Source organism: Rana temporaria, chromosome 2 (assembly GCF_905171775.1).
Source record: "Rana temporaria chromosome 2, aRanTem1.1, whole genome shotgun sequence".
In the NCBI taxonomy this organism is placed as follows: Eukaryota; Metazoa; Chordata; class Amphibia; order Anura; family Ranidae; genus Rana; species Rana temporaria.
This window is the reverse complement of record NC_053490.1, coordinates 270,247,956-270,267,932: the sequence shown is the minus strand read 5'-3', so window position 1 is coordinate 270,267,932 and position 19,977 is coordinate 270,247,956. Positions and strand designations below refer to the sequence as shown.

Sequence of the window (19,977 nt, the reverse complement as noted above, 5' to 3'; positions counted from 1 at the left end):
ACAAATGCTCCCTTTTTTTTGGGGGGGGGGGGGGGAGAAACATTATTTCAATTTTTTTATATTTTCTGCTGTAGACTTCAGGGTGCTTTTACAGCCTTCTGTCATTTATTCCATTCAATTGACGATCACAGGTGCAGTGTTTTCTGAATTGCAATCATAAAATAAATCGGGAATCAGAAAAATTCATTCGATTTAGTGTAATCTTAGTTTTCTTCAGTCCAAAGCAGCAAGAGGTCACACAACTGCACACATGTTCACTGGGAGGGTGCTTCCTGAAGAATGTGCTGTATAAAAAATTCTCACTGTTTCCAATGCAAATGTCAACTCAAAGAGGGTGCTATTGGCCAGGGTAAGAAACCTTCATGCTAGTACTTGTATTACTATTAAAATTAGTTTCCTTGATTACTCACAAACTGGATCGGAGGGGACTGATATCTTACAACCATGCCAGAATAAAAACAAACTGAACTACTAAATTAGTATGCAAGTTACCCTCACAGTTGCACCACATGGAGACAGAAGTTGTTTTTAGGTAGAGTGATGAAGTGTTAGAACTTCTGTTTTTATTGCATTCTCATTGGAGATTTTTTTTTTTTTACAACAGTGAGGGGTGCCCAGTTCGGGCAGCATCACAAGCCTTACAGAGACTTTAACCCTTTTTTAATTTTATTTAAAAAAGGCTGGATATCTATTTCGTGAGCCATGCTTTGTTACAGTATAGTAAGTAATTGCACATTTATCTCTTATGATGATTAAACCGACTACTTCACCAGCACAGCATTGCTAGATGATGTTTGGGCCCTAGAAGAGTCTAGGAGGAAGTAAACCCTTTAGTGACTGCTGGACACAACTGTTACCTTTTTGTATGTGATCTTTTACACATTGTATACCTGCTTCTTGCCAAAAAAGCAAATACATTTTTAATTCTACTTGGCCCTCATTAAAACTTCATGTGATTGACTTCTGTAAATGCACATGATATAATAATAATTCATTGTTGGTGTGTACAATCTCATTGTGTGCTGTCTTGATGCTCTCACAGAACACTCACTGATCTTCTTAAATGGGCAAACGGCCTGCCTGAGGTTTTACTGAGCCTGTAGCACGTATTAGCCTACAAGAATAGAAAGATTTTTTTTTTCCCTCTGCGTCAATGTAACCTGAAAAAACAATTGCTGACATACTTGTCGTCATTCATAATTAATAGAATGGATCGTGCCACTGAGCTGTGTAGGCAGATTAGACTATACAAGGTTTATAGCAAGGGCACATACACTCTTTCCCACTGTTAATCTGTCTGAGTAGACACAAGCAATATAATAGGTCATTGGATTTAAAACGCAAGACCAGGTCAGATGTGTGTATTCTGATGTTGCATAGAGGTAGTAAAATGAAAAGTGGGAGATTAAGTTTCCAGGATTTTCTGTATAGAGTTGATTTCTGTACTGTTTATATGAAAAGGTATCTGACTGATTCTAATGGTTTTAAATATACTTCTCTTTTTTAACCTTTCCATTTTATCTTGAGTTCATTTTGGTAAATCAGATGTTTTAAAATCAACATTTAAAGCTGGTCTGTAGCTTTTGATCTTTACCTCATCTATTTTGGCTGGAAGATAAAAATGGCCTCCAGCACTTTTGTTGTATCAGCTACGGGTGGTCCGTGTCTAAGAACATGCCGGTACCATCTTCAGCCTGTTGGACGTTGTTTTGCCGTTGGAATCTAGCAAGCTGGCTGCTGGTATCCGTAGCTTTTCTTCAGCGGGGACATGGTCTGTGAGGGTACAGGTGTCCACAGGACAGGGGTAAGTATATAAAATCCACAGATAGATGACCAGAATGGGGTATACAGGATTGAATGCAAGTTGAGCTCTCACTACCACCATCCTATTCCATCCCGCTCCAGGCCAGGCCCCCCTGATCTCTAGCTTTAGATTCAAGGCCAAGCTGGCCCAAACTAACCCTTTCCCTCACTAATATGTGCAGCCTCTGGGTGTGATATATATAATATATATAATCTGAATGTAGCTGAGGCTACATACAGTATAAAGTACTGTGTTCTGGGTGTGAGACATGACCTTCCTGTCTTACACCCGCAACAAATAAGCGTTGGTCTGAACAGCCTTTTAAAGGCAGCTTTGTAATCTATCATTGATAAAATACAAAGCTGCCTATGAATAGTTGAGAGCTTCTCAGACTGGCGCTATTTTGTTCCAGGTGTGGGAGAGGAAGTTCTTGCCTTGCCTCGCCCCCGAAACACAGTGAGTATACTGTATGTAGCTTTAGCTACAAACAGTTTATACAGCACACCCAGCAGTCGCACATGTTAATAAGGGAAATAGTTTGTTTGGGCTAGCTTGGCTCTAACAAAGTATTTACACTGACATTAAAGCTGGGGATCAGCTGAAATCTAGGCAACAGATAGCCCTCATATGTATTTCATCTGTGTAGTTGTTTTATTGGTGAATAGGATAATACTTCTGTCTATCCAGTCCTGAGACTGTGCCACACAGCATATAAATATATATAAATTCTCATGTGCTAAAGGAGTGACCACATGTTGACACTAAAAATTCTTAATGAAGCAGCTGCACACTGCTATACAGCCATTCTAGCAAATTTTGCATAAAAACAGGGATTTTAATTCACATAGATTGCAATATGTGTTTAAAGGAGTTGTAAAGGGAAAAAAAAAAATTGCCTACAATTAATGTCTTCGAAGTAGACAGACAGAATAGTGTAATGATTCTGTTAAAAAACAAGTAAATACCTATTAAATTCATTCATCTATATCACCTGCGACATTTTAGTTTCTGTTCTCGTATTCACTTCCTGGTTTGCGGTGTTCGTTCATGTAAGAACTACATTTCCCAGTATGCATTGCGGCACGCCCAGTAATTCACACCTCCTTGAAGTCTCTAACACGTAGAGAGCGTCCTGCCGCACAGATGTAGTTCCATGAGGGGGCGAGCACGTCACTGACCACCGCAGTAAAGCCTCCCTTTACGGTGGTCAGTAACAATTAGACAAGCAGGAAGTGAACAGAACAGAGAAGAAATAGAGCAACTTCTGAGCAAAAACGAACAATGAGGAAGTGAAAAGAGGATTGTCTGCAGGTAAAGGATGCTTATTATGAAAAGAAAAATGTCCTTTACCACCTCTTTAACTGTGTCAGAGTAATCTATCTCTGGCCAGTCCCTACTCTACTCTGCAAAATGAAAATTCATTACTTTTTATAGCATACATAAGTGGATATAGTGCCAATATGGAGAAAATGGACACAAGTTGTAGGAAAGCTACAGGTCCAGGTTCACTATGCAATAGAAATAATTTGTGTCTTTATTTAACCACCTTGGGTGTTCTTTCATGAATTGAGAGCACTAGTTTACACTTTTTGTATTTTAATCTCCAGGCACACCTTGGCTATTCTTTGCTTTATTTGTTTCCCAGTTTGTTCCTAAAAAAGAAGTCCTTTGGGTTAGAATTAAAAAATGCTGGGGTTAGGCATGTCAGGTTGCATACAAATTAGAGCTGTTGTTGGTCAGGCAAATGGACCAGGCGAGATGGCTCAATTTACTAACCTATGTTGTATTTGTATTTGCCAAAGTGATTTGTATATTAAAGTGGATGTAAATCCACTTTCATCCTTTCTAAACTACTGCCATAGTGGTCATCTATAAGGATATACATGCCTCCTGCATGTATCCCTCCCTGTCAAATGTCTCCCCTCTGTCTGTTATGAGACCTGAAAAACTGCAGATTCTGTGGGTGGGTCTGTTGTCCGGAGCTCAGTGGGTGGAGTCATGATATCGTAGAGTTTCATATTCCCATCACACACGTTCCTGGTATAAGCTCTCAGAAATAGGGTGCTGGAGCAACAACCAGCTGGATACTGGGTCAAGTCACAAGGCAGATATTTGCCAGCACACCAAGGATCGGCACAGAGTGTCGTCCAAACGGGTAGTTTATTGCATGATCACAACACAAGAAAAGTGCAACATTTCGGAGTCACGCAGGACCCCCTCTCACATGCCTGACGGAGGGGTCCTGCGTGACTCTGAAAACGTTGCACTTTTCTTTTGTTGTGATCAGGCATTAAACTACCCGTTTGGACGCCACTCTGTGCCGATCCTTGGTGTGCTGGCAAATATCTACCTTGTGATGTCAGTAGACTCCCCGCCCTCCTACACTCCCGTTGTTGGCATGCATTTTCTCCTGTGTATTTCTTACACTAAATTCTGCTATGATCACTAACATCCAGTCAAAACCCAGAAAAGTAACCACATGACTTCAGCATGCCCAATCATGCTGAGATGTGGAACAGCCAATCCTGAGAGAGCTGCAGAAGAAAGTAGTGGGGGTGGGAATTAAAAAATAATGCCTGTCTTAGGCTCCTGCATGAGATATGTAAATCACCTGTCACTGACAGCAGGGGGGCAGAATAGACAGGGTTTTCTCAATTTGTCTGTTTTATCTCACTGTGAAAAAAGATAAGAGGATTGTTCAGAGCTGTATTAACTCTTTGTGGCAAGACTGGGCACAGATGATCTGAAATCCTATACTATACATTGTGCCAGCCAAAAAATAAATAAAAATTGGGTTTACATCCACTTTAAGCCATGTAAATCTTTTTTCAGCTCTCATTGATTCTTCATTATGGCAAATAAAATGTGTTGTAGCTCAGTGAATTGAGTTTAAATATGCCCCATAGAGAAAGACTTACAGCTGGTGGGTTTGAGAAACCTAGCAGGCTGGTGATAAAGTGAGTTACCGTATTTTCCGGCGTATAAGACGACTTTTTGGATGCAAAAAAATGCATCCAAAGTCGGGGGTCGTCTTATACGCCGGGTACGGTCTCCATGCAGCTGCGATCGTTCATGATTTCAAAGCCGCGCCGTCTTCTCAGCGTGTCCTGTGATAGGCGGAACACAAATCTTCCCAGCAGCGCCTCTGTTCTGTGTTCCGCCTATCACGGATCCTCGGACGAGATGAGAAGGCATCCGTGATTGGCGGAAAACACAGAACAGAGGCGCTACTGGGAAAATTTTTGTTCCGCCAATCACAGGACACGCTGAGAAGACGGCGCGGCTTTGAAATCATGGACGCTCGCAGCAGACGGAGACTATCACCGGCCTGCAAAACGTGAGTGATGGCACAGTGGGGGGGAAAGTGGGGGCAAGTGATGGCACTGTGTGGGCAAGTGATGGCACTGTGTGGGCAAATAATGTGATGGCACTGTGGGGGCAAGTAATGTGATGGCACTGGGGGGGCAAGTAATGTGATGGCACTGTGGGGGCATGTAATGTGATGGCACTGTGGGGGCATGTAATGTGATGGCACAGTGGGGGCATGTAATGTGATGGCACTGTGTGGGCAAGTGATGGCACTGTGTGGGCAAGTAATGTGATGGCACTGGGGGGGGCAAGTAACGTGATGGCACTGGGGGGGGCAAGTAACGTGATGGCACTGTGGGGGCATGTAATGTGATGGCACAGTGGGGGCATGTAATGTGATGGCACAGTGGGGGCATGTAATGGCGCAGTGGGGGCATGTAATGGCGCAGTGGGGGCATGTAATGGCACAGTGGGGGCATGTAATGGCACAGTGGGGGCATGTAATGGCACAATGAGGCATGTAATGGCATAGTGAGGCTTGGAAAAAAAGCCTGTTTCTGTCAGCAGTTGTTTCTGTCAGCGGTTGTTCTGGCTAACCCTCAGCTTCCAGAAAGACTAGTAGGAAGTCTTATATAGTCTTATACGGCGAGCATATCCCAAAACCCAAATTTTTCCTGGAAAATTAGGGGGTCGTCTTATACGCTGAGTCGTCTTATACGCTGGAAAATACGGTATATGGACAGAGGGGCAAAAAAGTAGTGCATATGACATTGTTGGCAGCTTAAAAGGCAACAATAATTTTTTTTTTTAACCTAACAGAATTCAACACATTCTGTGTGCATTTACAAAACATATTTTATGAGAGCAAAACAAGATCATCCAATGACTGTCCTTTCAGCAGGTGGTGTTCATTGTCTAACATTTGCCTACCGGCGCTCAGCAGTTGCCTTGTGTGCTTTAGTTTTTTTTTTTAAGGTATTTTCATAGGCACTTGTAAAGTTAAAGTGGAGGTTCACCCTAAAAATGAATTTTTAACATTAGAGCAAGCATAGTAAGGGCATATACTTTCGGCAGGTTTTTTTTTTTTCTCCGTACTTACCTTTATATTCTGATTTGGTCCAGGGCTTCCGCGTTTTGATGACTCCGGGACTGGGCGTTCCTATCCCTGCCTCAGGGTTCCGATGACTGCGGGACTGGGCGTTCCAATCCGTCGGTTCGATGATTGACGGCTTGTGAAACAGGTGACCTGTCGCACAACGCGCATCACCAGATTTCTGGAAATAGCCGAGCTGCGAGTCGGCACTATACGGCGCCTGTGCCCGCCGTGTAGAGCTGACTCGCAGCTCAGCTATTTCCCGACATCTGGTGACTCGCGTTGTGCGACAGGTCACCTGTTTCACAAGCCGTCAATCATCGAACGGAAGTATAGGAACGGCCAGTCCCGCAGTCATCGGAACCCGGAAGCCCTGGACAAAAACAGAATATAAAGGTATGTACGGAGAAAAAAAAAAACGCCAAAAGTAAATGCCCTTACTATGCTGGCTCTGCTAGATGTAATATAAAACATTTTTTTTTGGGTGAACCCCCGCTTTAAATGCACTGAACATCCCCCTCCCCCTGCTGGAAAAATGATAGAGGGTGGTTTTATTGAATACAATTTTACCATAATAAACGGCTACATATATTTTTTTAAGTAAGTGAATGTATTGACTGAGCGACACTGCTGGAGAGGCATGGTATAGCCTTCAGATTTGCCACAAATGGAGATGGAAAGACTGCATACTCTGGTGACACCTTATGGGCATAATGAGTATTATGAGTATAATGAGTATAATGAGGCATTATTGCAACATACCTGTTTTATTCAGAGCATGTTAATAAGTGCTTTCATTAGTGACCAGCCCAGCAGTGTCTTTTATCTCCTGTGGTCATCACACACCCTGACAATTTTAGACTGTCCAATAGAGAATGCGCTCTTCATTGGATAATGACGTTCCAACAACACCAAAACTCAGGCAGACCTAAAATCTATTGTGCACTCAAGTGTCAATGTAGTCTTCTTTTTTTTTTTCATAAAATGTGTCACTTTATCTGTCCTTCAATATGAGTGCTTGTAAAAGAAAAGGTTCTTGCAACAGCTGGTTTCTGTCTACAATAGTGCAAGTATACTTTCCTGCAATAAAGTTGTCTGATAAAAAAAATCTAAACAGTGCAGGTTACCATGCCTGGATGCTACTGATTGAGAATCATTTTGTAAAACCCTAATACAATTAATTCTGCAGGATGCATAACCTGATAATAAAACAGACCTTAAATGAAAATGTAAGGTCCACTTATATTGCAGTCCCTCTGAATAAGAAACACTTTGTGAAATCTATCAAAGGGTATAGAAGTTGAACAAAAAATGTAAAAAAATACTTGCCTTCTACCCTTGCTTCTGGCATGACTGGCTAGGTAATGGTGACATCATTGGGCCGGCTTGTGGGTTTCAGGGAAAACTGAGCGTTCAAAACTTTGCAAAAATGAGCTCCTGTCCAGTGCTTAAGCATCTTGGGATACTTTGATTTCTCAGTATCAAGGTTCGGCCCAGTGACACCATTGGTGCCAACAGGAAGATGTTGGATGGGGGGGGGTCAAATTATTATTATTTTTTTAAAGTTTTATTTCAATATGGTCTTGGCTGTGCTTGGTAAAAAAAAAATAGTTAATTTCCTTCTTTAAAAATGCACTAAACTGTTTGGGTTTTTTTTATTTTCATTAACTGTTTTTCTTTCTTTGATTTGCAGTCATTTCAAGGGAGTCAAGGTCGAGCTTATCTGTTCAATTCTGTGTGAGTATTACTTCTAAGACAAGCTTTTTCTATTACTGCTCAGAGAATATCAGATAGGACTCGCAATAGTGCTTACAAACGTTCTGTTTATATATTTCTGCTGTAATAAATATAATTTTCTAAAGCTGTACGTTAGAAAGGAGAAATTCCACGTTCTGTTTTATCTGCATTCATTTGTAGGTTATGTTATTTGAACAGTAAGCTTACAGCATTATAAAGCTATATCACTAGAAGGAAAATATTCCTCCATAAATTGCAGCAGCTCGCTCTAAGGCACCATTGTGTTTATTTTTAACCTGAAAACATATTGTTATCGCTTTTCATAGCGTATGCATAAGAGAACGGAGACACCCAGAGGAATAAGCCAACTCTGCACACTTTGCATAAAACAAATGTGCCCTGTGGGTTTCAGAGGAACAGTTATTTTATTGAAAGAAAATGTAGACAATTTGCACACATCCTAGTGTTTAGTTATAATATAGCTTATATCTCTTTAGTTGCTTAAGGGACATCTTGAATATTTTGTACAGTATAGATTTTTTTGTTTTGTTGAATAAAACGATTTAAAGATTTTCTTCCATTTCCTAATGTGTAAACTTGACAAGAACTCAAGAGAAATCCCCTTAATGGGACTTTGTTTTTGGAGGGGGGGGGACCTTTCAAAATTCCCAACTTTATCCAAAATTAAAAAAAAATGGCTTTACAAACACTTTGGCCCGGATTCACAAAGCATTTGCGCCGACGTATCTCAAGATACGCCGCGTAAGTGCAAATATGCGCCGTTGTATCTGTGCGCCGGACCCACAAACTAAGATACGCCTAAAAATAGGCTTTATCCCGCCGACGTAACTTGCTACGCCGGCGTAGCGTGGGCGCATATTTAGGCTGGACGCATGTGGCGCTCTCATTATTTTTCTATTAAAATATGCAAATTAAGGAAATACGGCGATTCACGAGCGTAAGTGCGCCCGACGCAGGCTACACGATGTGCGCGCAAGTTGTACGTTCAGCGTAAAGTTAAGCCCCATAAAGGAGGTGTAACACAGCAGCAGACATGCAAAGGTCTGCACCAAGGAATACAAGCCGGCGTATTTTACGTAGTTTACGTTGGACGTGAGTCTGGCTGGGCGTAGGATACGTTCATGGCGTAGGCAGTGATCCCGCGTATCTTAGGCAGTTGTTCCGACGTGGTTGTGGGCATGCGCAAGGGGATGTGTCCACGGCACGACGCATGCGCAGTTCGTTAAACGTACTTGTCTGGCGCTCGGACCATCATTTGCATGGCGTCACGCCTCATTTGCATGGCTCACGCCCACTTCCACCAGTGCCGACTTACACCTTCGAAACCCAGCGCCGTTTTGGCAGCATTGGCTTTGTGAATTCCATGCTTGTCTTTCTGCGTCGGCGTATATTATTTGCGCTACGGCGGTGTAATGTGCGCCCGCTCTCTGTGAATCCGGGCCTTTGTTTGCAAAAATGCATGAATGCAGTGTTTGGCTTTCTTCTCAAAAAGCTTACCATGCTTTCCCAACAGAGCAATGTTTATTTGGTAAATAAAGATTTTATACCATGAATAAGTACAAAACGTCCCGTTTTGTCTGCAGGACAGAAAGATATGGGAAATCCCCCTAATATGGCACAAAATTGGCACGGTTATTAAAGTGTGTGTGTGTGTGTGTGTGTGTGTTGGTCAAAATTTAAAATAATAATATTAATTTCCACATTAAGGTTAAACTATTTCTAGCTAACTCCTAGTATTCTGAATGCTCTTGAATTTGAAAACATCCCAAACATTTACTTTGTTTAATGCAGTGATACATATTCGCTATGCCCTGTGAATATGTACTGCCATGTCACACATTTCACAGAGCCTGTTGTCTGAGCTACAAAAGTGCTGAAGAGCAGGAGTCTCAGGAGGCACAGTCAGTACAGGAAACACATGAAATCATCACTGCTTGCAGGCAGCAAGTTACCAGGGGATATGTAGTCCTTAGAAATCAAAAGTAAACCAAAGGAATGAGCAGAGGAGAAGCCGCAAAGCATGCAGGGAATGCAGGAAGTTGTTGAATGAGATTGCCAACAGATAGGCAGAACTTACAACATGAAAGAAGATTTATAAAGTAAGAATATACTGTATTGCCAAAAATAACTGTCTTTTTTATTGTATTGCTATGACAATGCTGATGTGCTAAAATTAAAATGTATGTTGTAACCCTACATTATCCAAAATGGGATAAAAAAAGGTTTTGGCTATAGAGTTTATATTTTATTTTTAGAAGAGCAGGTTGAAATTCTTCCATATGTGCAAGACTAATAAGACACAACTGTTATGCAAGGGTTGGTGCTACCTATAGATTTACAAGCTGGCCCAGAATTATGGAACATCTGATTGGGTTTTGGCCCAGGAATTCCCCCTTTGAGATAACAACAACCTTGTTTAAAGCGGGGGTTCACCCTAAAACACCAATAGACCGTTACATCCAGCATACTGCTGACATCTACAGTATGTTGTTTTTTTACGGTCTTATGGTTGTTTTCACTGGGCTTCCGGGTTCTCGCTCCCCCGGGGAGTAGGCGTTCCTAAGACGAGGCATAGATGATTGACGTGCGAGTAAAGCGCGTCATCGTCTTCCCGAAAATATCCGAGGGGGACTCGGAACTTTACGGCGCCTGCGCAATCGGCTCTACACGGCAGGCACAGGCGCCGTAAAGAGCCGAGTCCCCGTCGGATATTTTCGGAAGGCGATGACGCGCTTTAACCGCACGTCAATCGTCTCCTGGGAGGATCAACACTCACTCCCAGGAGACATTGCGCAGAGCTCCCCGTCGGGGAAAAGTAGCGACACGCTCACTCCCCGCAAGGAAGAAGACCCGGAAGTGCGGCTGAAGACAGGTAACTGTACACATTTAAAAAAAAATGACAACGCTACAAGCCTTTATTAAGGCTGGAGATAGGTTAGCTAAAAAGTTAATTTTGAGGGTGAACCTCCGCTTTAATTTAATTTAAAAAAAATTTTTTTGAATAATATGATTTACAATCTGAGGGCAGATAGTAGTTACAATTCAAAACAGGAGGATTTAGAAGGCCTATTTGTAAGCGTTAACGATTTAAAAGGGAGGGTCAAGTGATACAAAAGGTAATAACTGTGGGGGATGAGCTGATGGACAAAAAATAGTACAGCTGTTAGTTATGTGAAGGCTAGATGGGCTTTTCTGAAGAGAAAAATATTCAGGAATTGCCTAAAAGTGGATAGAGTAGGAGATAGTCGAACAGATTGGGGTAGGGAATTCCAAAGGATGGGAGAAGCTCGGGAGAAGTCCTTGAGGTGACAAGGGAACTAGAGAGCAGTGGGTCTTGGGAGGAACAAAAAAGGATTTTGGTTGGTATTTTGAGACTAGGTTAGTGATGTAGCTGGGGGGGAAGTTGTGGATGGCTTTGTAAGTTTTATTGTTCGTATTTTAAATTTATTTATTTAGTTACTGGCAGCCAATGAAGAGATTAGCAGAGAGGGCTAGCAGATGCTGAGTGGTTTGTTGGGTGGATGAATCTGGTAGCAGCATTCATGAGGAACTGAATAGGGGATAGCCTATGTAAAGGGAAGCCAATTAGGAGAGTTGCAGTAGTCGAGGTGAGAAATAACCAGGGAATGGATTAGGCGCTTTGTGGTGTCATTGGTTAGGCAGGGGCGTATTATGGAGATGTTGTGGGGGTTGAGGTGGCAAGCTTTGGAAAGTGATTGGATGTGGGGGGGGGGAAGAGTTTAGAGTCCAGGGCTACACCTAGCACCCTGGCATGTGGGGATGGGTTACTGGTTGTGCCATTGATCTTGACAGAGGAGTCACAGGAAAGGGCACATGGGGGAGGAAATATTATGAGCTTGGTTTTGGAAAGGTTGAGTTTGAGGAAGTGGTGTGACATCCAGACTGATATGTCGGTCAGTAAATTAGTAATGCGTGAGGAGACTGATGTTGTGAAGTGAGGGGTAAAGAGATGGATTTGAATGTGGTCGCCATATAAATAATATTGAAAGCCATGGGAAGTTATCAGCTGACCCAGGGAGGAGTTGCAGATTGAGAATAGGAGAGGTGCAAGAACAGAACCTTGGGGGACCCCGATGGAGGAGAGGAGGAAGTAGAATTGTAAGTGGCACTGAAGGTGATAAGTAGGATGAGAGCCAATGAAGAATACAGTCACAGAGACCAATGGAGTAAAGTTTTTTTTGAGGGGGTGGTCAACTGTATCGGAGGCAGCCAAAAGGTCCAGAAGTAGGAGTACAAAATAGTGTCTATTGGATTTTTCTTTTAGTAAATAGTTTGTGAGTTTTTAGAAGAGCAATTTCTGTGGAGTGTTTAGGGTGAAATCCAGACTAGGGGATTGAGGTAATTCTTAATGAGGTGGTCACTTAATAGGTTGTAGATCGAGCGTTCAAGGAGTTTGGAGGAAAAGAGTAGCAAAGAGATGGGGCGTAGGTTGTTAAGATTGGTGGGGTCCAAGGAAGGCTTTTTAAATATGGGGGTGACTAGTGCCTGTTTTAGAGAGTTGGGGAAGATGCCAGAAGAGAGGGAGAGATAGATGATGTGGTTTCAAGATTGTAGGATAGAGTCAGAGGGTGACTACAGTATTTGAGAGGATAGGGTGTCCAGGGGACAGGTGGTTTTGTGGGCATTAGAAAGTTTAGCAGCCTTGTCTATAGTAGATGGGTTGAATAAGGGAAGTGGTGATTTTACCTGTGGACATGAGGTGTTAAGTGGAGGGGGTGTCTGTAGAGTGGAGATTTCATTGCAAATTGAATCAATTTTATTTTTCAAGTGAGTGGCGATCTTCTGGGCAGTGAGTGAGTTAGTGGGTGGAGGACACAGTAGAGGGTTAAAGGTAGATAAGAGTTGATGGAAACTGGATGAGAATGTGTCAATGAGGGTGATAAAATAAGTCTGCTGTGCAGTGCAGGGGCAAGAATTGTATTTTTGGAGGGCAGATTTATATATTGATTTATATTGTTGGCCAACCAAGCGCCTTCTGGGTCGTGTGCCTGGATCTTGTCTTGCGTACTAATGATACACAATTGTCAGCCAACAAACACGAATGTAGTGACGTTCTACAAGGAATTTCAGCTCTTGAGCGCCACCCTTTGAGCCCCTTTTGCTAACTTTGTGTTTGGTGAGCATTGATTCCGAGCATGGGTGTTGGTACTTTCAACTTTTGTGTGACGGACTTGTGTACTGACCATCAGAAAATGTGACAACCAACCGGTGTCTGACGAAAATGTATTAGCATGTCATCCAATATTTGTTGCCAGAAAGTTTGTTGTCAAAAGCAGCGTACTAACGTTTAGATTTTAGGACAACAGTCTGTCAACTGACAAGCCCCTGCCAACATTCGGATCGTGTATATGAGGCTTTAGTCTTACGCCACAGATGCTTTAAGAGTGCGGCTAGGTTTTTTTAGACTTCTGGTGTCATCCGTTTGCCAGGGTTGTAGGGGTTGGGCCTGATTCTGTGTGTAGTGAGGGGGGTGAGCTCCAGGTCAGAGGACAGGGATCTATTGTAGACAGAAGTGGCTAGATTGGGCTAGACAGTGGTGAGATTTTGTCATGGAGGTGGTCAGTAGCGGTATAGAGAAGACAAGGGTTGAAGTGCTGAAGGTTTCTAAAGGTAATTGATAGGTGTTTGGAGGGAGAGATGGTGGAAGACAGGGAGGGCTAGAGAGGAAAGGATTGTTGGAGAGGTTGCAAGGTAGAAGAATACAAGGTCGAGGGTGTTGCCATCAGAGTGCGTAGAAGCCTGTACCAATTGCTTCAGTGGTAGTAAGGATGGCTGAATTGCATCTCCTTTAGCTAAACATGGATTCTTTATTTATTACTTATGTAACTGAAAAAGTTCAATGATCTTTACCTGAGTCTACTACTGCTATGTGTTCTTGGCTCAGACCAAGCAGAATATAGGGTTAGATGCTGGCAGTACAGAACCTGAATAGGCCATTGACTACAATCTTTTGTGCGGTGGGGGTGTTTAGCATCTAGTTATCTGATTGCACAAGGGCTCCACCAATCTTGTGCTTTTATTTTTTGAGTGCTCTGAAGCCTCGTACACACGATCAGTCCTTCCGATGAGAACGGTCTGTGGGACCGTTGTCATCGGTTAACCGATGAAGCTGACTGATGGTCCGTCGCGCCTACACACCATTGGTTAAAAAAACGATCGTGTCAGAACGCGGTGTCATAAAACACAACGACGTGCTGAAAAAAACGAAGTTCAATGCTTCCAAGCATGCGTCGACTTGATTCTGAGCATGCATGGATTTTTAACCGATGGTTGTGCCTACTAACAATCGTTTTTTCCCATCGGTTAGGAATCCATCGGTTAAAATTAAAGCAAGTTGGGTTATTTAACCATTGGTTAAAAAAAAGCCATTGGGGCCCACACACGATCGGTTTTGACCGATGAAAACGGTCCATCAGACCGTTGTCCTCTGGTTAACCTATCATGTGTACAAGGCCTAAAATGATGATGGGTAAATTGGCGGTGGCTATGGACTACTGTGCAAATGAGCCCCTAAATAATGTATATCTAAAAGAGGCATCTCTGTGCACTATTTGTAACCTTCTCAGAAATGTTCCATTGTGAAAACATAGTATCTAGTATACCTCAACTGTGTGTTATAGATTTGAATTTTCTCCTCTAAAACAGTGTTAACGTTGGTTGTGGGCCTGCAGAAGAGCGTGTGTTACTTACAGGACTCCATGCGGTAGCAGACATCTACTGTGAAAATTGCAAAACCACATTGGGCTGGAAATATGTGAGTAGGCTTGTGTTGGTTGCATGTTTGTTCACTAGGTTGCCTATGATTGTGTTGTACTTCTATTAAAGCTGTCTTTTTAAACGTGTGGTGACTATGCTAAATTAACATTTAATGTGAAAATGTCAGGGATCATAAGTTGGTGGCTAATACCTTTTTTTAGTTTTGCCTGACAATCTTCTCATTTCCAACAAAGAATAACAATTATGAACATTTATGAAATTAATGTATTTTCTTAAGAAGTAAGTTTTATAGCACGTAGTCTAGTTGTCTCAAATTTAAACTCCCAGACATCCACAAAATGTTGACCCATATTTACACTATAGGTTCACCTTTGGAACATGTTACTTGTTCCACCCATATTCTATAAGTGTCCAGTTGAGCACTGGTTAAAGTTTGTAGGAGGAGTTTTCATTCTCCTCTGACTGTTTTTTGAGGCTGCATGACTCCTGACCCTCTGTCTGGACAGTGCTGATTGGCCCTGTGCCGATCGCATGCACCCTTCCAGAAAAAAAAATAATCTCTAGCAATACACATTAAACTGAGCATGTGCAGAGTGCCCTGTGTGCCTCCTGTGCTATGAGGAGATGGATTGGGGACTGTGGAAGAAGGGGAGGATCAGAGAAGACAGGATCAATACGGAAGATAACCCTGTAGGTTCCACAGTGACTATAACTAGCATGCTTTACTACATATACAGACTGATTTTATTGTTGTGGGTTTAATAACACTTTAAGGCTGGGTTCACACTTGCTGCAGCCGTGGCTCACAGCAGTGGTCCAGAGTGTCCCTGTACACCAATTTCAGGTCTGAATCGGGTCTGAATTTTTGCCTGAATTGGCACCTGATTTGGAGCCAAAGACGCACAAGATCCTTTTCCAATGCAGACCGTGGCCACCCAGCCCAGGGGCGTGTGAACCGGCTCCATTGAGAGCCTGGTACACTCTCCTGTCTTGCGAATTGGATGCAGTGTAAACCTGGCCTTAGTATGCATAATGGCATAATTTTTCCTTTGCAGTGTCAGTATACAGGTATTTGTATTAAAAAATACTTTAGTTCCCCTTAAGGCTGGGTTCACACTATAAATCCGGTTCACACATCATCGCAGCGGCTCCGGTGAAAATTGCACAGGAGTTTTGTGTGTCTTTTGGTCCATTTCGGGTCCTAATTCAGGCTGAAATCAGACCTGATACAGTGAATGGAGACTCGACAGACTCCTGCTGTGAGCCGCTGCGTTCTATAGTGTATAAGCCGTTTATACAGATGGCAATGCAATGTTTAATGTAATGTACAATGTTCATATGCTTAATGCTCAGAATGTTTAGGTGACTTCTCTTTGTTCTCCCATAGGAACATGCCTTTGAAAGCAGCCAAAAGTATAAAGAAGGCAAATACATCATTGAATTAGCTCACATGATCAAGGATAACGGCTGGGACTGACGAGATGCACAGAAGCCTAAAAAAAACATCCAGCCGAACGTGTTATCCTTAGAATGAGCGAGTAACTGAGTGCTTGGTTTCATATGATTCAGAGGCTGTGCCGCATGGAGCATCCTCTCACCCTTAATCCATCATTCTTGGTGAATGGCCTCTAAACTTCTGACACTCTGTCTCTTTGCTTTGTATTCCTTTTGTGAGTTGCCCTCAGCCTCGTGCTCTTTTGTAGAGTTGGCTAAAGAAAAGCATCAGGAGCCTCATAGCCCAGCCAGTTCTTTAACTGTTAGAGTTGATTTAAAGCTGTGCATAACGCGATGTAAAAGAAGTGGCATACGGGGGTCGTCCTGTAGAACAGAGGGGAGGTTTTGTCATTACATGGTGGGAAGGACATACGATGATGATGATGATGATGTCCTAAAATTTAAGTTATGAAACATGTTTCTTACAAGAGGAAAATACCTCACTGTTACTTTTGAATAATGTGCGTGATTACCCTAGAAAACTGGGTTCATAATTTATACCTTGAAGAAACCAAAAATATCCAGATTAGAAGATTGTTTCATGAAATCTTTAGCCATATAGTGGTACTTCTTAATTCTTTTTTTTTTCCAAATCAGTATGGTACCGATTTATAGGACCATCGTTGGTTTAGACCCCTTTTACACTGCCGCGACTTGAAAGTCGCACGATTTTTGACGTGATTTTAGGCAATGCCTGTGTAAATTTGAGGTCTATGGACCTCAACTCGCATCAAAGTAGTACAGGGACTACTTTGAAGTTGGAGCGACTTGAAGTCACACAGATATGAATGGTTATTATTGGGAATCGTGGGGTATGACTTTTCATGGGACTCTGATGTTCAAAGTCACAGGAAAAGTTGCACAAGTGCAAAAGGAGCCTTACTGAAAGGATGATTACTTTTTTTCAGAAAAACTATGATTTCATATTGCACCAATATTCCCTGACAAAATTGTGATCATAGACAGGACTTTCAATGTTTGATACAGTCAAGGTGCACATTTCTTATGTCTGCCCTGGCACTGCTGATTCAAACCAATCCAGTGTCCCAGGCATTTTAATGTCCATATTGGACATGTAACGCCTATTTTGTTTAGTATGTTTGTTTTTTTGTTTTTTTAAAGAGCATAGCGGTGGCTCTTTTTTTCTTTTGTGAAATCGGTGCAGAAGGGCATATGTTGCGCTTCAGTCAAAGTGATGTAAAATACAAGCATAAGAACGAGAGCCAAGTTTATAAGAACTGCAAAAGTTCTGATACCAGAATATGAATAACAATGCTAAATTGATTTACTTTGTGAGATAATTGGGAAACCCTTTCTTGCTTTTAAAATAAGTCAATTTTGTTCAACATTTGCTATTACAGTTAAAAGCTTCCCAGGTTTTGATTGTAGTACTCAACAAAATGTTCCAGTAGCCATCATTGGGTTTGTTATTTGTGGTCTGTGACATTAAAACAACCATAAAGAATGGAAAGAAGCTCTTCTTTCTTTTTTTATTTTGGTTCACTTGATCTACTTAATTTAAAAATAACCTTTGAGTTGTAGAAGATGGATTTTATTTGTCGTCTTTTTTTTTTTTTTTACAGAAACACGGGTGTCTTTTTCTGTAATAATTGTGTTCTGTTCACTTTTTTTATTTCTTTCACTTACTAATTATTTTTTTTATACTAAAAGCAAAGTGCACCCAACAAACGGAGCTTGTTCCCTCTTTTTTTTTTTTTATCATCCTTTTGCATTTCATGCTGCTGAAATGTCAATCCTAACAGATCCCTAAAAAGTCTTTTGAACTTATGATCGTTTAAGCTTTTATTTCATATTCCGTGATCTGTATATCAGTTGCACTTGCTGGAACTATGTTTTAAAGGAAAAACCAAAGGATGCATTTTTTCATTTTGCTATATGACTGCCTGTTAATGTAACAGGAATAGACTGTATAATAAGAATGTGTTATTTTAGCATATTTTTATTTCTGTAGCATATTCTTTACATAGAACACATCTCGACATAGTGAAAAAATACACTTGTGGAGTATGTGTACATTTCAGTGCTTGAAGAACCTTGTGTTTTTAATGTAAAGCCACATTGACATTTCCCACTTAAGCACGACTATCTTTTCCACATTGTCATGATGTGCATTCTTGTTCAGTGCATAAAATGTAAGACCGTAACCCCCTTTGAGAGCAAGAACATTACCAAGGGCTTATTTTGTAACTTTAAATAAGCATTCTACTCTACCAGTAGTATTTAATTATAAGCAAAAACATTTAACAATCATAAATCTGCTTGTTCTCCACTCTCCCTTCTTTCAAAGATGTTCTGGTCTTTCCTATGGCCCAGGTGACTAACTTGCCTTTTGCACAAACTGGAAACTCCTTGAAAGCTAGGTCGATACAAGCATCAACAAGAAACACCTAAAGCATTTGTGCTTCAGACACATTTTAGATGTGTTTCAGAAGCATCAAGAAAGTTACTTCTGAAGCTCCACAAAAGGCTTTTTTTGGGTGGGGGACATATCCTTGCCGCTCCACAAAATGCATTGCAAACACCTGAGAAGCATTAGATTGTGATTGACTTTAATGGAGATGTTGGGCAAACTCTGCAAGTTGCAATAACTGCCAAATGTTGCACGCAAGAACAAAATGAACAGAAACATAGAGGGGGTTATTTACTAAAGGGAGAGCATGCAAAATCTGGTGTAGGTGTGCATAGAAACCAATTGGCTTTCAGGTTTGTTGCCAAAGCTTAATTGAACAAGCTGAAGTTAGAAGCTCATTGGCTAACATGCACAGCTGCACTAGATTCTGAGTGTACCAGTTTTAGTAAATCTCCCCCAAGGTTACTAAAGAACGGACATTTGCTCTGCACAGCATTTGGAAAACCGTATTAACGTGATGCAAATGCTGTGTGAACAATGCCTAACAGTATTCTGTGTAAAATAAAATTAAAGATAGGAGTGTTGCCTAAAACTGTCAATCGTATTTAATTTTTTTTTTTTTTCCAGTGCAGGGTTGAAGTGGAATGTTAACATCTGCTTGGGGTGGGCAGTTCCTGCGTGTTTCTTGCATTTTTATAGACTGTTAGATAATTCATATCTAACTGAGGGTAATCAGAGCAAGGAAAAAAATCTTTAAATTGTTCTCTGCACAATTACATTCAGTTGGTAAATAATCCCACAGTTTAGGTTTAATTGGACATTTTACAGAATTCATGTTAATGTTTCTGGGAATACTAAAGTGGTTTGTTGGAGCAGCATGTGGAAATACTGGAAATTAATTCTCAGAAGTTTTCTCTTTTCCTGAATTATCATAAAGTAAACACCAATTAGTAAATTTTGACTTGTGAAAGCAAGAAGTAAATGAGTAGTCTTGACACAACTCTGAGTTGTTTCCTAATTCTGTCCTTCAGTGCCGAGCACCTCTTTCATTGGCAAACCTCCTTTTCTGCTTGCTCTATTTGGCCTAAAGGCCATTTGGGGAAAGAGCAGAAGTTGGATTTGCAGTGCACTGCATTAGCTGTTCTTGCCAGGAAAGTGCTTACAATAGCCTATAAAACAAACTCTATACATATCTCAGAGTGATGCAAAACAGACTAGGTATAGAGTAGGTGACTTGAGGGCTCTGTCAATTAAAATATCTGATTTTATTCTGAGGTTTAAAAGCTTTAGAAGAGAAAGTTCCTTTTTAAATTTGTGATTTACACTTCAGATCCAATAAAAAAAAAAAAACAATGACAATTTCATATATTCTTTTTGTAGCACCTTGACCTAGGTCTTCCTGCTGCAAGC

General features: G+C 41.4%; 1 protein-coding gene across 1 annotated transcript in view; it reads left to right on the top strand.

Moving 5' to 3' along the window:
* The window catches only part of YPEL2 (yippee like 2), a 103,343-nt gene extending 84,422 nt beyond the window's left edge, over positions 1 to 18,921 (top strand). Inside the window, exons 3-5 of the mRNA XM_040336949.1 lie at positions 7,900 to 7,943; positions 14,631 to 14,739; positions 16,090 to 18,921. Coding sequence (XP_040192883.1) covers positions 7,900 to 7,943; positions 14,631 to 14,739; positions 16,090 to 16,179 — 243 coding nt within the window. The 3' untranslated portion in view covers positions 16,180 to 18,921. The remainder of the gene's footprint in view (positions 1 to 7,899; positions 7,944 to 14,630; positions 14,740 to 16,089) is intronic.
* The last annotated feature ends 1,056 nt before the right edge of the window (positions 18,922 to 19,977 follow it).